This window comes from Stylophora pistillata, chromosome 4 (genome assembly GCF_964205215.1).
Source record: "Stylophora pistillata chromosome 4, jaStyPist1.2, whole genome shotgun sequence".
Classification (NCBI taxonomy): Eukaryota; Metazoa; Cnidaria; class Anthozoa; order Scleractinia; family Pocilloporidae; genus Stylophora; species Stylophora pistillata.
This window is the reverse complement of record NC_142522.1, coordinates 37,963,452-37,981,139: the sequence shown is the minus strand read 5'-3', so window position 1 is coordinate 37,981,139 and position 17,688 is coordinate 37,963,452. Positions and strand designations below refer to the sequence as shown.

The following is a 17,688-nucleotide window of genomic DNA, read 5'->3' as shown; positions in this document are numbered from 1 at the left end:
AATGCAACAAAGGCATTAGTAAAGTGTTCAGTAGCTAAATAATAGAATAAAAGTAATTAGATAATATTAAAAAACATAGTTACAAAATTGTCTAATAGGTAGTATAGAGGCGTATATAGGAGAGGTGTAATAAATGCAAACTCAAATAAAAATAAAAAATATTTACTTTATTTGTTGAGCATGAGAGCATTTGCTCTTACAACCAAGATTACCCGGGTGAGTAGCTACAAGTCTGTGCAAATCCATAACCTTATGTTAATAAGTAGTTTAATTGTCCACTGTACCTGCAGCAGATAATATTAGAACCTCTCTGCTATGCTGCTGCTCCCTGACTTCGCCCACTTTATCAGCTTTATTAGGTTTCTGCAATCCTTTGGAAAAATTAAAGCGTAAATAAATGAAACCAGCCAGTTTAAGGGACGGAAAAAATATATATAACTTAATACAAGAGCTGAGAGTTGGAAAAGTAAGAAGAAATATTCTTCCGTCCTTGATTTTATTTTGATTAAGCCACCATTACTAATTTTCCAACCTCATCGGATTAGCGAGAAATACTGGGTCGAGTTCCTTGCATCCGCCATCTTGGAAGAAGTGGCTCAAGCAAATCAAACATGAGTCGCAAACAAACTCCAAGTGACTTTTTGAAGCAAATCATAGGCCGTCCTGTCGTGGTGAAGCTCAATAATGGCGTCGATTACCGAGGTAAACGAGATTTATCATAAGTTGCACAATGAACTGTTTTATGATGTATAAAATCTACAAATTGTATTATAACAACGTTCAGATAAGAAAAAAATAGACCTTTTTATGATATGTTATGATATATCACTTGTATCGACGTTATCCTATTCACTTGAAATAAATGTACGGTTTATCCTATATACTTTTAATAACTTGGCTCACTTTTATGCATTTAAATCGGACCTGTACTATTTCATAATGAAATAGAACAGGTCAGATTTTAATCAATCGAGCCATGGCCAAAAAATAACTGGAGAAAAAATAAGGCAAGCTGCAATTCTGTTTGCTACATGTATGTTATTGTCAATTTAAATAGCTTTCTTATTTTAGTATCACTACAAGGTTCAATTCTTTTGAACAGAAGTGAAACTCTCTGAAATATTCATGCATGTCTCTTCAGTGAACAATTTATAAGTTAAGATTCTTCATCCCCAGAGAAGAATCATAATTCTGAGGAGAAGAAATCTGGTACTCGAGGAAGGAACTGCGGTACTCCCCCCAATGTTTAGAATTCCTTAAAGAAGAAACTCAAATATTTCAGATTCTTGCCTCAAACACAGAAAATTACACTGAAATTAAATATTAATTAGAGACAGCTCAACATCTTTGTGTTGCAATAAGTTTATCATTAAGCTAAATAGGAGAGAGGTGACTAATGCCTTTGCATGTCAAAAAACACTCTTGAAAACAAGAGGTTGGTCATTTTAAGACAGTTTGAATCCTAGATCTATATCTTTTATCCCCTAAAACCACTGTTTAGCAAATTACTTAGATGAGTATGGCTAAAATTTGCTTGCTTGCAGATTAATACTCAACTGAAAAGAAACAGACTTCAAAATTGAAAGTCGATCTTAAAACTGATGATGACAACAATCACAACAGTTGATATGGAATTAGTTTGTTGTTCAGCGTAAACAATTTAAATACCTGTCTTCAGGTTGATTTTCACATGTCTGTTCACAGGCGGCTCAAGCTCAGTATGAGAGGTTAATCATAATACATGTGGTTTCATATTGCATAATTTAAAATGACTGTGAATATAAAGGATTTGTATGGGATTTCAGGTAAACAGTTCAAGGTGATAAATACTCACTAGAATTATCAATAAAATACAGTTTACCATATCTACTTTGCTTGTTTTTACTTTCTGTGTAGTTATTTTCCCTGATCCATTGCGATTTCCTTTATTAACCCCGAGTTTCCAACTGTTAAAGAAAGGATTACGATTTAAGCAATTTCCTTTAACCCCAAGTTTCCAAATGTAAGAGAAAGGAGTCCTTTCTCTAACAGTTGGAAACTTGCTTAAATTGCAATGGATCGGGAAAATAACCACACAGAGAGTAAAAACAAGCAAAGTAGATACAGTAAGCTGTATTTTATTGATAATTCTAGCGAGTATTTATCAACTTGAACCATTTGCCTGAAATCCCATATAAATCCTTTATATTCACGGCCATTTTAAATTACGCAATATGAAACCACATGGATTATGATTAACCTCTCAAACTGAGCTTGGGCTGCCTATGATCTGTTTTGCTGTCGTTTGGCTGTATTTTACACATTTGACAGCTTATATGAGGTTTTGCAGATTTCACTGGATTTGACCTTTGTATGTTGCACAAATACCTTGTGTGCTATTTCGCTCCTGGTTCTTCAGTTTGAATTTCTTAGGCAGATTTTTTACACCTAGCTACTTGTTTGGGTACAAATTAAGTTTTCAGCATTAGTTTGGCTATCATCCTCCAAAATATTTGCTCGGCCATTGGTTTTGCAGATTTCATTGAATTTGACCTATAATGTTACACAATTACCTTGTGTACTATTTTGCTCCTGGCTGCAGTGTGCATTTATTAGTTAGATTTTTTACACACAGTCAGTTACTTGCTTGGGTACAAATTACATTTTCAGCATTAGTTTGGCCATCATCCTCCAAACTTTTGTGCTGCACCATTGGTTTTGCAGATTTAATTGAATTTGACCTATAATGTTACACAAATACCTTGTGTGCTATTTTGCTCCTGGTTGCAGTGTGTACTTATTAGCCAGATTTTTTACACACAGTCAGTTACTTGCTTGGGTACAAATTAAGTTTAATTTAGCATTAGTTTGGCCATCGTCATCATTAATTTATCACACGCCGTTATCTACACCAACGTATTGAAGAACATAAAAACTCCTCTTCATCAATTGGCAAACATTCTCGTGACAAACATTCTTTGACTCCAAAGGATCTTACAAAGAACTTTAGCACCTTAATGAAGTGCACGAACAAATTTGTCTGTCTCGTCTATGAGATGTTTTTTATTCATAAGCTAAGACCTGCTCTCAATGTACAGTCTGATTCAATTCGTGCTAAGGTTTTTAATTAGCTTTTTACTAGCACTTTCTTTGTAGTTTTATTGTTTGTTTACGCCTGCAAAAATTTTTTATATTTCTTATGTGTACATATACACATATTTACTGTATTTCATTCCATTCACTTGACAATGACCTAAGCATGGTCGAAACATCGTGTTTTACCGTTAATTTTTATCGTCATTAATTTATCTGACTTTGAAATAAACATTGTTCTGAAATCTCATCTTTTGTATGTTTTTATTTATATGGGCATATTTTTACTTTTATTACCCCAACAAAGACCTCTAAAGTTATTGTTATTTGGCTTTGGTTTGTGGCGGATAAATTACATGTTCTGATTGGTTAAAAGTAAGATCAGAGCAAGCATTGTACAGCTGCAGTAATTGACTACAAGCTGATGAAAGATTATAAACTTAAAGGCAAATCAGGAAGAGCACAAAAGGTCACACAAGTACTACAGTGGCTCTCTTCTTTTTTTCAAAAGTTATAATGCATGAAAGTGTTGAAGGCTGATTAAGAGTCTGAGAGAGGAAACTCAAATAACAGGCATTTCAAAATTTTGAAGAAAAGCAAAGTTAGTTTTAAATTGCCTTAAAATTTGAGATTGAGCTGGAAAGGATAAGGCAAACAAACAAGAATACATCCAATCTCACATCTAATATAAGAAAATGTTAACACATGTATGAGAAAGCTGTCAGTGTCATGATAACACTTCAACAAAATGTTTCGTCCATACATTATTGTAAATACATTTAGGTTGTGTTTTGACTTACTAAACCTTGACAGGCGCAAGAGAAGAACAATCAAAGTTGACTGTCTCATATACAAAGCTTAAATTGCTAGTAAGATCAGTCATGCATTGATAGATCAGTCATGCATTGATAGATCACTCAGGCATTGATAGATCACTCAGGCATTGATAGATCAGTCATGCATTGATAGATCAGTCATGCATTGATAGATCAGTCATGCATCCTAAGCAGAATATCACAAAAAATCTTATAGTTTATCGTATTCCATGAAGTCATAGCAACTGCCCAAATACTAAATTTTGTCCCAGCTAGTTTGATAGTTCTCTTCGATAAATTCCCGCTCTATTACACAGGCTTGAGCTATTACACCAACCATTAACATCAGATGCAAACAGTCATGCAGTTTCTGTTGGCAGCAATATTTCTGAGTACATGTAGTATTAGGTCTTTAAAAGGCTTGTAAAGTTCATCCATTAGTCTCCCAAAAGATGAAGATACATACATACATACATACATACATAGGTTAATTGACCACTCCCCATAGGGGCTTTTCAGGGCCAACACCCACCCATCCAACCCAGGGGAGGACATCCACCACACAGTAACCTCATGCGTGGGAATTAACATCTCCTACCCCCCTAATCCTGCAGGAGATGGGGCCTCCGGTTTATTTGTCCTTATCCGAGAAGACTAGAATATCTATCCATTTCTCAATTATAGAAAGGTAGCAAATTCTCCTCACTTATTTTAAGACCATGAGTATTGGTCCGGCAGGGCCTTGAACCCTCGACCTCCCACAGATATGATGTAAAAAGAGAATGCACAGACTGAAATGTTCTGAACAGTCCATTAAGAAGCATTTGCTTCTTCTTATCCCAAGACCCCATAGCCATTTGGACTATTTTGAAGCACTCTTCTGTCCATTCTGTATGAGTTCCAGTTGATGTTTTGCCTTGAAAGTCAGACAAAATTTCTCTCATCTAATTGCGTTTTCTCTTTGGTGAAATACTTTTTCAAGGCTATGAATGAGATAATAGATGTGTTTTTTATAGAATATGTAATACTGAGTGGTGTAGCTCACTGATTTAGCCTAGTTTTACTGGCACAATGGGTTTGAGTTGATGAATGAATAGGTAAATGTGTGCATTGCTTTTTGTAAATTGTCAACTAATCAGCTTTAGTAAATTTTTCATTTCTTCCATTTAAAAGCAATGCAATAAATAACTTCATAACCTTGACCATTTAGATGTTACAGGAAAATCTCTAATCTCTGCTTAGCCATATTGGTCTCACTATCACTCGTTCAATACAGCAAGGCCTCAGTTCGAGATTTTCCCATAACAACCTCACTCTCAGTCATTCAGTAGTTAATAATCAAGTGGTCCTTTAAGGTCATGTCACAATACTGGAAGGTGATGGCAAAGGATTAAAGTCCTCTTCACTTAATTGAGTTATTAAGACATGCCATGTGGTAGTTCCAAGGAGCCTACGATTAGCTTAATATCTGTTGGTGGCTTCCACTGTCCTGCAATTGAAATCTAAAATACAATTGAATGTCTGATGCCAAGGGGGGAGCTATTATAGAATAAGGGTATATATATATATATATATACGATTTCCCCAAGTTTCAGGTGTGTAGGGTTTTATGCTGCTCAGTTATTTGCCAAAATGTTTGACATAACTTTGTAGAGCTCAGTATGGGGACGCTATGTCAGTGCCCATCCAAGGGGCACCAACATAGTGGCCATGAAGAAGCAAAAACATCTGATGTCTTGTTTCAATACTTAACTAATTAGTTATCCACTGTGGACTTCCAAACATTCATCCAAACCACTTATTATAAGTGAATGCTTAGGGAACAAAATGTCACACCATTAAATCATATTTTACATAGCTTTCAGCTTTATAGGCATATTTCAACAACTCAAAATTAGGAATAGCTCTATCTTTAAGTTGCTGAACCCCACCACACTTGAAACCTTTCAAAAAGGTGAAGGCTTAAGATGTCTTGACTTTTGGAGGTATAAAACGGCAATTACCATTATAATAGCCCTAATGCTTGTGATTTTGGATTTTGGATTTTTTAGTGTCACACAAGGATACTTGATATGAATTAAGCTTGGCAGAAAATTGTATAGCTTTTCTATTATTTTTTCCAAAATTTCACTACATAGTGTAATGTTTATGGGTTTTACATATGACTTTAGAAAAGTTTGTGATATCCATGAATGTTATTCATCTCTGTTATTTTATGGTGGTATACTTATTTTAACTTAATATTTACTGTCTCCCTATGTAGCATGCTATTTAATTAAATTAAAATTTTTATGTTGAGTCATCCCAGACCTCCTATTTATCCTGTATGTCCTATAATTTGTATAGGATCCTAGAAAGAGCCTAAGATAGATATTTCATGAAATCCTCCTATATTTCCTATGAAATTAATTGAAAAAGGACGACTGTCGAATATTACATTTATATTTTTAATGCACTTTTTTGCATTTTTGCAGACAAAAGCTAATTATCGGTGAACTCTCTCATATGAATATTCACTCACTATTTCCTATTACCAGTACTTGGCAAAGCCAATAAAAATAAATAATAAAATTGATGTTAACAATATAATAACGGGCCTCCTGTGGTAGTAAATACCAACAAACTGCTACTTAGGTTTCATATTTCAACCAAATTGAGTTCAACTTTGAAGAGTTTGTGTTACGCACAAACTGAACTACCCAAACCAGTTTTTGCATATGTTTTAGTACAATGTTTTAAAGACCTCATGGCTTGAGTCTCAGTCAGGGTAAACCAAGGTGTAGCAGATGCCTAAAATTGTAATTCCGACTTTCAGCTAAAATATAAATTTCTTTCGGTTAAGATTAAAGCAGTTCTAAAATATTATTGTTCACTGTTCAGATTACTGCTAAGTTGAATATTTACCACCAAACTAGAAGTAAAACCCTTAGCGAAGTGATGCATCGGAAAATACTTTATCTCTCTTTCTTCCCTTTTGCATGCAAGACAAATTTTGAGAACGGCCCATTCTGTCTTAAATTTTGGCTGTTGTGAAGTCCCCAAAGGCAAATATCTAGATTTTTTTTAATTTTCTCCAAATTGAAGTGGCCTTTCTCAAAACAAACTAAATCACGTTTAGTTTCTCACCATTGCCTATGGATGGGCAAAATATGAGCAAAAAAAAAACTTCCACTCTGGCCATTGGTAGCGGGATTTTTAGAGGCACTTACTCTTAAAAGCTTTTTTGGCTCCTATGAAGTACCTATATTTTTGGAGAAAAATGTTATTAATATATTTTCCTATATTTAGAACTTGCACAGTCGTTAGTTCCTATCAAATGGCTCAAAAAATGGCTGGGATGCCTGTATGTTTGCAGATAGGTAGTACATATTAAAAACAGCTCTCCATGATTTCTTGCAGGAGTGCTTGCTTGCCTGGATGGTTACATGAATATTGCTCTAGAACAAACAGAAGAATATGCTAATGGACAGGTTGGCAGAGTTTCATTTACACATGCAAGTTATTCTTCAAAAAAGTTGTTGTTCATGTAGTCAAGATTGTAACAGTTTGTGACAAAACTGTTTTTCTCAAGCTAAATAGTCTACACAAGAATCTACAAAGCTCTGTATTCAACCATTTTAGTCTGTTTTTGATTGGAGGACTGGTCAGTCTTTTCAAAAAGTAGCACATTTTCTCCCCCTTGCCCCAACTTCATACCTGTCTCCTTTCATTAGTTCAAAATACTAGTCATTGACTATTATCAATAACACATCCCCATTTAAAAATGTACTTCACCATTTTAAAATGTACTTGACATTTCAGGTATCTTAGTTCCTGAATGAGCCAATCAGATCTCAAATGCATTTTTAATGAGTTCTCTGGGAACTAAGTTCCTGTGTCAACCAATTAGATTTGGTTTGTAATATGGACTTTGCTCTTTAGGAACTAAGTTCCTCAACAAACCAATGACATGGAAGAATACATGACGTGACATTTCTAAATTAAGATTCGCCTGTTTAATTTATGTCAACACTAAATAGACCGGACAACAATGTTACACTTTGGAAATGAGTCGAATACACGATGGTCTACACGTCAACGAAAAGGCATCTGATACTACACAATTCTGTAAAAAATGCCACAGCTTTTTTGCCGCGCTTTTTACCAGCGCTAATACATATATCTTGTTAGTAGTTTTGTTGTGTAGTATCGCTGATTATTATTACAAGTTGTGCCGTAGTTTGACGAGCCCGTAGGGCGTGTGAAAATACAAATAACGAGTAAAATTTTTACTCAGCGATACTATACAACAAAACGTCTAATAGGTTATTTATTATCCAACACGCCAAACTGTTATATATATGTTGTTCAGTGCGGGTGAATTTCGCGGATATTTATTTACGGGGAGTGCGTGACAGAAGTATGCGAAGCAGTACCAAACTGGCGCGTTGTTTTGTTGCTGTTTCTATTTTCTTCGATGAATTAAAGGAAGAAATTTCCCGGACGTCGAGCTGTTCTTCTTCATTTGATTCATCTAGTAAACTTAGATCTATATTTGCCAGCCATTCTGACTCTTCGTCGTAGGATGTATGATTCAAACTGGCTGCCGTTTTGTTTTTCGTCATTTAACTACAAATCACCGTCATTTAACTACAAATTCTCCGCTTGCGCGATGCGAGAAAATCTGTTTAACCGATACTCTAGAGTACAAATACCGCGTGACATTTGTACTCAACCAATCGTTTCGTAACATTTTCAACGCTGTAGTGTATGTATAAAGGGCAGAAATTTCCTCTCCGACGCTTCAAATGCGTTGTTTATTTTGTTTCGGAAAAGTATTTCGCTACGCTTCAATGATCTCGTCTCGGATTGGTGAAAAAATGACAGGTGTATTCATGCGTAGAAATGAACTTACACTTGCGAAACGAGATGTAATCGGCGTTCAGTTTCTTGTTTTCCTCTTCTCTCTCGTGAGTTGAAAAAATCCATTCCCAAAGAAAAATTAGGCAGATCTCCATCGGCGTATTCGCTTGTTGCCATGTCTAGTTTAACTTTTTTACGGAAGTTTTTCCCGGTTAATTTTTAATGAAAAATGCTGAAGTCACTCGCGCGAAAAAAAATTGTCCCGAGGGATTTGACGTCACCAGCGTGAATCAGTGGGAAGCACGCTCGCGCAATTGAGTTTGATTGCACGACTCTTAGAAGCTATGTTGTAATAAGCAACATAAACCGGTCTAAAAACTTATCGCAAGAGCAACATTGCCGGGGGAGACTGTTTTGACTTGTGTACATCACCATTTCAAAACGTACTTGACATTAAAGGTATCTTAGTTTCAGAATGAGCCATTCAGATCTCAAATACATTTTTCATGAGGTCTTTGGGAACTAAGTTCCTGTGTCAACCAATCATATTTGGTTTGTAGTATCAACTTTGTTCTTTAGGAACTAAGTTCCTCAACAAACCAATGACATGGAAGAATGTATGACATGTCATTTCTAAATTAAGGTTTGCCTGTTTTATTCATGTCAACACTAAATAACACAGACAACAAATTGAATTTATAACATGGCAGAGCCGCGCAATCAAACTCAGTATCTGTAAGCGTGCTCCAGATCTCGATAGCACACGCTGTTGGCGCCTGCAAATGGCTTCGCCAGAATTTTTTTTTTTTCGCGCGAGCGGCAAATTTGTGAACACGGTGAAAAATATTATACTTCGCGACAATAATGGATAAAAATAGAGACTCGGCCCACCAATCCCAAAACGAAGACAATTTTGCGACCTTTTCCCTTTGGCTAGAATTCTTAACCGAGGCAGAAAAAGAGAAAAACAACGGGAAACGAGACTCGGCATCAGCGCTGTCACGATTCGCTTCACTGAACAAACACTTCTAAGATAGTGTTGTCCGTTATTCGTGTCGGATTTCGGATGCAAAATTTCACCGGCTACGTTATAAAACAATTGGTTCATGCTTTTAGCTGTGCACTATCGACTTATGGAGCACTTGGGTTTTTCTTCCCAAGGATTTCAGTCCTCAGAAAAATAGTTATCTCCACCCATCTTCGCTTAGCTTCATCTCGGGTAAGATGTCTAAAAGAGATGTTGCCTCATTTCGCGCCATGAAGTAAATTTTGGCGGGGAATAGACCGTGACCGCTGTTCTTTTTCGTGTTTCCCAAAACACATTCCCAACGGATTCAGCCGTGTCTTGCGACATTCAAAACGCATTTATCACTCCACCGAGCCACCAAATGACATTGGTTGGACAAGATTGAATGTGGTTCGCGAAAAAGATACCTGCGCAACTATCTTGCGAAATATATCGATCGTACGCGATCAATTTCGCAGGAACTCCTAACCTCACCTGGATCTTTTTCCAATCTCAAGTCAGGTAACCGCTAGCTGATTGGCCAAACTGGTAACTAATTTCTACCAATTCTATTCGTGTTCCCACGGAGACTGTTCGTCGCTACACTGCTGCAGCAGTAGAATTTTTTTCGGTACGTTTGCACGAAGCATTTGCAGCTTCCTCAGATTACATTCTCCTTAATTAATGTGAACTAGGTAATAACATATAAAGGCAAATCACGTATGATATCATGTTGTTAATGAGTGTTACGCGGTTTAATATTTTAGAGGACAGTTAGTTCGGCGAATAGACTGAACTCAGGGTTGTCGTAACAGCAACAAGAAGATTTAGTCCAGAATAGGAACGTAGTTTCCACGTGGTAAACTCTTCAATAGCACGTAACTCGATAAACTGACACGCCCTCCGCCAACTTCACACGACTTGAAAAATTCACGCAGCCTCCGCCAACATCAATCAACCTAAAAGAAATACTCACGAACTCCGCCAAACTCGACAATTCAGTGCCTCGTCACACTTGACTGATCACGTCTGATACCCAATTCTCTTCAAGCTCGTTTATTTTGATGTATTACGTAAGCTTTTCTAAAAAGGGTATATTTTGTAATCTTCCTGTAATTAGATCTTTTTTGAAAGTTTTAGAATTTCATCGTGTAAGTAGATAAGTAAGCGAGACTAAGCCTAGATTTTCGCTGGTTTTCACAAGCGAAGAGAATTGGGTATCAGACGTGATCAGTCAAGTGTGACGAGGCACTGAATTGTCGAGTTTGGCGGAGTTCGTGAGTATTTCTTTTAGGTTGATTGATGTTGGCGGAGGCTGCGTGAATTTTTCAAGTCGTGTGAAGTTGGCGGAGGGCGTGTCAGTTTATCGAGTTACGTGCTATTGAAGAGTTTACCACGTGGAAACTACGTTCCTATTCTGGACTAAATCTTCTTGTTGCTGTTACGACAACCCTGAGTTCAGTCTATTCGCCGAACTAACTGTCCTCTAAAATATTAAACCGCGTAACACTCATTAACAACATGATATCATACGTGATTTGCCTTTATATGTTATTACCTAGTTCACATTAATTAAGGAGAATGTAATCTGAGGAAGCTGCAAATGCTTCGTGCAAACGTACCGAAAAAAATTCTACTGCTGCAGCAGTGTAGCGACGAACAGTCTCCGTGGGAACACGAATAGAATTGGTAGAAATTAGTTACCAGTTTGGCCAATCAGCTAGCGGTTACCTGACTTGAGATTGGAAAAAGATCCAGGTGAGGTTAGGAGTTCCTGCGAAATTGATCGCGTACGATCGATATATTTCGCAAGATAGTTGCGCAGGTATCTTTTTCGCGAACCACATTCAATCTTGTCCAACCAATGTCATTTGGTGGCTCGGTGGAGTGATAAATGCGTTTTGAATGTCGCAAGACACGGCTGAATCCGTTGGGAATGTGTTTTGGGAAACACGAAAAAGAACAGCGGTCACGGTCTATTCCCCGCCAAAATTTACTTCATGGCGCGAAATGAGGCAACATCTCTTTTAGACATCTTACCCGAGATGAAGCTAAGCGAAGATGGGTGGAGATAACTATTTTTCTGAGGACTGAAATCCTTGGGAAGAAAAACCCAAGTGCTCCATAAGTCGATAGTGCACAGCTAAAAGCATGAACCAATTGTTTTATAACGTAGCCGGTGAAATTTTGCATCCGAAATCCGACACGAATAACGGACAACACTATCTTAGAAGTGTTTGTTCAGTGAAGCGAATCGTGACAGCGCTGATGCCGAGTCTCGTTTCCCGTTGTTTTTCTCTTTTTCTGCCTCGGTTAAGAATTCTAGCCAAAGGGAAAAGGTCGCAAAATTGTCTTCGTTTTGGGATTGGTGGGCCGAGTCTCTATTTTTATCCATTATTGTCGCGAAGTATAATATTTTTCACCGTGTTCACAAATTTGCCGCTCGCGCGAAAAAAAAAAAATTCTGGCGAAGCCATTTGCAGGCGCCAACAGCGTGTGCTATCGAGATCTGGAGCACGCTTACAGATACTGAGTTTGATTGCGCGGCTCTGCCATGTTATAAATTCAATTTGTTGTCTGTGTTATTTAGTGTTGACATGAATAAAACAGGCAAACCTTAATTTAGAAATGACATGTCATACATTCTTCCATGTCATTGGTTTGTTGAGGAACTTAGTTCCTAAAGAACAAAGTTGATACTACAAACCAAATATGATTGGTTGACACAGGAACTTAGTTCCCAAAGACCTCATGAAAAATGTATTTGAGATCTGAATGGCTCATTCTGAAACTAAGATACCTTTAATGTCAAGTACGTTTTGAAATGGTGATGTACACAAGTCAAAACAGTCTCCCCCGGCAATGTTGCTCTTGCGATAAGTTTTTAGACCGGTTTATGTTGCTTATTACAACATAGCTTCTAAGAGTCGTGCAATCAAACTCAATTGCGCGAGCGTGCTTCCCACTGATTCACGCTGGTGACGTCAAATCCCTCGGGACAATTTTTTTTCGCGCGAGTGACTTCAGCATTTTTCATTAAAAATTAACCGGGAAAAACTTCCGTAAAAAAGTTAAACTAGACATGGCAACAAGCGAATACGCCGATGGAGATCTGCCTAATTTTTCTTTGGGAATGGATTTTTTCAACTCACGAGAGAGAAGAGGAAAACAAGAAACTGAACGCCGATTACATCTCGTTTCGCAAGTGTAAGTTCATTTCTACGCATGAATACACCTGTCATTTTTTCACCAATCCGAGACGAGATCATTGAAGCGTAGCGAAATACTTTTCCGAAACAAAATAAACAACGCATTTGAAGCGTCGGAGAGGAAATTTCTGCCCTTTATACATACACTACAGCGTTGAAAATGTTACGAAACGATTGGTTGAGTACAAATGTCACGCGGTATTTGTACTCTAGAGTATCGGTTAAACAGATTTTCTCGCATCGCGCAAGCGGAGAATTTGTAGTTAAATGACGGTGATTTGTAGTTAAATGACGAAAAACAAAACGGCAGCCAGTTTGAATCATACATCCTACGACGAAGAGTCAGAATGGCTGGCAAATATAGATCTAAGTTTACTAGATGAATCAAATGAAGAAGAACAGCTCGACGTCTGGGAAATTTCTTCCTTTAATTCATCGAAGAAAATAGAAACAGCAACAAAACAACGCGCCAGTTTGGTACTGCTTCGCATACTTCTGTCACGCACTCCCCGTAAATAAATATCCGCGAAATTCACCCGCACTGAACAACATATATATAACAGTTTGGCGTGTTGGATAATAAATAACCTATTAGACGTTTTGTTGTATAGTATCGCTGAGTAAAAATTTTACTCGTTATTTGTATTTTCACACGCCCTACGGGCTCGTCAAACTACGGCACAACTTGTAATAATAATCAGCGATACTACACAACAAAACTACGAACAAGATATATGTATTAGCGCTGGTAAAAAGCGCGGCAAAAAAGCTGTGGCATTTTTTACAGAATTGTGTAGTATCAGATTCCTTTTCGTTGACGTGTAGACCATCGTGTATTCGACTCATTTCCAAAGTGTAACATTGTTGTCCGGTCTATTTAGTGTTGACATAAATTAAACAGGCGAATCTTAATTTAGAAATGTCACGTCATGTATTCTTCCATGTCATTGGTTTGTTGAGGAACTTAGTTCCTAAAGAGCAAAGTCCATATTACAAACCAAATCTGATTGGTTGACAAAGGAACTTAGTTCCCAGAGAACTCATTAAAAATGCATTTGAGATCTGATTGGCTCATTCAGGAACTAAGATACCTGAAATGTCAAGTACATTTTAAAATGGTGAAGTACATTTTTAAATGGGGATGTGTTCAATGCACTTCTCCTCTCCTTGTCCTTGTCCTTGTTTTGCCTTTAGACTCCTTTTCTTTTACTTACCCTTTGGCATCCATATGCCTGCTTTGTGTTCTTCCCCTTCTCTGCTTTTGAACAACAGAAGGTATGGGTTATCTTGCATTCCCCCTTCATCTCAATCTTCAAAGTGACAGCTCATCAGGACTTGTGAAAGTGGAATGATTTGTAATCATGTTTTCCCATAATTATTATTCTGGAGCCAGTAGGAAGGGTGAAAAGTAGTAATTTGATCAAATGATTGTGAACCATCTCCATACAATTATAGAACTTTTGAGATCATTACTGTCTATAATGAATGTTTAAATTGAGTGTAAAAGAAAGGGAGGGAGAAGGAGTTTTAAAAATAAAGGATACGAAATTCTTTGAGCAAGGGAATATTAGGCTTTCTGGAATTTCTCTTGGTAAACTGTACAAACATTGTGGGTATGGATATTTTCTGGGAGCAATTGCTTCTATAAATTTAACCAATATTTTGTTTATGCAACATGCCAATTAAACTACTGACATTTATATTTTCAGCTGAAAAACAAATATGGTGATGCCTTTTTGAGAGGAAACAATGGTATGAGGCTAGGAGGATCTAACACCCCATTCACACCAAAGCTTAAACATGTTTTGAAACTTTTTTGTTGAAAGTTGGTTTAAAATTTTTTTCTTGTTGCTAGAAGCAGCTGAGACCAATGTTTCTCGACTTCAGATTTAGCACATTGAAAATACAAGTTAGTGACTACAGTCATTACTGAACACCTGTTGAAAATTCAATTTTGCAGTTCTCTGTTTCTGATTTTTATTTAATTTAGACCTGGTTTACCTAAAATGTCTTGCTGGTGTGAATGGAGTATATGTCTTTTGTCTTTTTAAAGAACACTCTTTATTCTTGAAAGTAAAAATCTCAAAAGAGGGATAATGAAATATATAATTTGTATATATATATATATATATATATATATATAACTGCAGACAGTACTGTTTCGGCCTTCTGGGCCTCATCAGTGCAGTGCTAATGCTAGGATGGAGGAGAACCAATATGGTCACCCCAAACGATCCAACCTTTGTGGTATCGTCTAAGCCATGCCAGAGTGCTCAAACTAGAGTACACTAGCGAGCATGCGCAATTGCAGAGCAATGACTCATCCTAGTTAGAGTGCTCAATTTGGACATGAAAGCAAAGCTTTGTATGCCAATTTGTATATATATATGTATCTTATTAGACGTTTTGTTGCGTAGTATCGCTGAGTATTCAGTTTTACGAGTTGTGCCGTATTTTGACGAGCCCGTACGGTGAGTCAAAATACAAATAACGAGTAAAAATACTCAGCGATACTACACAACAAAACGTTTAATGAGTCGTTTATTATTCAACACGCCAAATTGTTATTTCAGTGCGGGCGAATTTCGCAGATATTTGGAGTACGAGGAGTGCGTGACAGTACTATACGAAGCGGAACGGAATTGGCGCGTTGTCGTGTTGCTGTTTCTATTTTCTTTAATAAATGAAGAAATTTCCTTGTCGTCTAGTTGTTTTTCTTCGTTCGATTTATCCAATACACTTATATCTATATTTGCCAGCCATTCCGACACTTCGTTGCCAGAAAATGTGATTCAAATTGTCCGCCATTTTTTTTTCGAAACTTCAATCCAATTCTTCGCTTGCGCGATGCGAGAAAACCTGTTTAACCGGTACTCTTAAGAGTACAAATACCGCGTGATATTAGTACTCGTCTATGGCGTTATTTGTACTCTACGAAGTGTAGTTGGATAATAAAATAATGAAATAGCCCTCTGCCCTTTTTGAAAAGGATGAAAAGAAAATTGAAATTAAACCAGCCATAACTGTATGTTAGATTCCATTCTCTGCCAAATTTTGGTCTAAGAATCCTCTGTGTTTGCCTTTTATCTACATGATTTAGCTTTGGTTCTTCTTCTATACAGTTAGGGTTTGCAAAGAAATTCTGCTTTCGTAGTTCTTTATTGATACCAGCTAGTTTAAGTGTGAACTGTCACTTTTCAATGTTAAAGATTTCCACTCCCAAGATCTCCTTCATTATTTTGGTAATTCTCCTTACTGCCTGCCATGCATACAGTTCATGTAATCTTAGTTCAGAGAATTTGGTTCCGGATCAACTAATGATCCCCTAATTGAAATTTTTCTTTATTCGCATCACCTCTCTTCTTCATATTGTAATGATGTTGTAAAGAGAAGGTCTTCCTTGGTCACCCGTGGAAGTTAAAGGGTAAAGTTAGCTACGTTACTGATCTTCTATGTGCCTTTTTCAGTGTTGTACATCAGTACTCAAAAGACGAGCAGAAGATGAAAACAAGAAGGTGGATATAGGAAAATATTAGACCTCGTGATCCTCCAAACGGTTAAGATGTTAGTCTGCTTAGAGGTCCCTGTAAATAGCCGTTGTTTTGTACTTTTTTCAGTGTAGAGGTCAATAAACTTTTCTTTGTCACGAAACAGAGAGTTGTTCTTGATGTTATTGTTGTTCCTACGGTCATTTTACGACAGAACATAAGTCTGGTGAACTTCTGATTTGTGTATGAGCAGACATTAGCTGTCTTTCCTGACATTATCATAACTGTCAATCTTCACCAAGAACAACCTCTCGTGATTGATCGAATACCTTGCTTTCTTCTTTTGTCTGAATAGCTAAGCGAGCACTTGTGCTATTGACTGGGTTGAAATTCGCAGACTATTGAAGTAAGTCACTCCGACAGTTATTTTGAATGCTTTCAGTGACTATTCCACTACCGTCAACAGTTTAAAAGATGAATGTGTAACTTAAACTTAGATAATGAATGAAACTGAGGCCGGCATGAATGGAAGATTGAAATTTACAGCTTGCTTCTGGTTACAGCCCTCTTCCCAAAGTTAGTGGAAAAATGATGCAGGTTTACACCTTTTACTGAGTCAAACGAAAATGCTGAATTGTTTTGCGAAAAATGCGTTACATAGCGCGGTCCCTTACAAACCCATTCCTGCGACCCAATAATTAGACAGCGATGAAACTCTCAACATGGAGTCCGTTTGCTTTACAATGGACCTGATCAGGAAGTAAAAAAGCCCATCAATAGCCCATTTCCGAATTACACTTGGCCTCATTTTCAAAACGAGTTCTGGTGCTCACTCTTTCATATGATGATAAGTTTTCATTCACATGCAAAATAAATTAAGTTTCACAAGAATAGTTGAGCACTAGGCCTCGTTTTGAAAGAGAGGCCAAGGGTAATTCGGAAATGGGCTATTCACTGGAAGCGTCAAACCGTTTTCTTTGGATGAATGAAAGGGGAAGACTTTCTAGTCACTTCAATGGATCTACACGTACATGTAGCTGGGTATAAGAAAACAGTAAGAATTCTTCAAAGGTACAATTATATTATGAACGGAACACAAATACATTTTTTTTATACAAGAAGGGACACCGCCTTGTGTAGTGTCGCAAAGTCTTTAATTGTAACGGAACAGACTCAAATATACAAGAAGAATTTACACCGAAAGTAGACCGATCCAACGTATCTAAAACGTCCCTAGGCTTAGCAGCCAAGCCTGC

The 17,688-nt window shown here is 37.1% G+C and overlaps 1 protein-coding gene across 2 annotated transcripts; it reads left to right on the top strand.

Moving 5' to 3' along the window:
• The first annotated feature begins 543 nt into the window (after positions 1–543).
• LOC111325312 (U6 snRNA-associated Sm-like protein LSm6) lies at positions 544–16,597 on the top strand. 2 transcript variants are annotated; one of them, XM_022929121.2, is made up of 4 exons: positions 544–702; positions 7,287–7,357; positions 14,654–14,696; positions 16,412–16,597. In XM_022929121.2, the coding sequence occupies exons 1-4, from the start codon at positions 612–614 to the stop codon at positions 16,447–16,449; spliced, it is 243 nt and encodes an 80-aa protein (XP_022784856.1). In that variant the 5' UTR covers positions 544–611; the 3' UTR covers positions 16,450–16,597. The 2 variants fall into 2 exon arrangements, with proteins under 2 accessions (XP_022784856.1, XP_088614341.1); XM_088758215.1 differs by lacking the exon at positions 14,654–14,696.
• Positions 16,598–17,688: the final 1,091 nt, after the last annotated feature.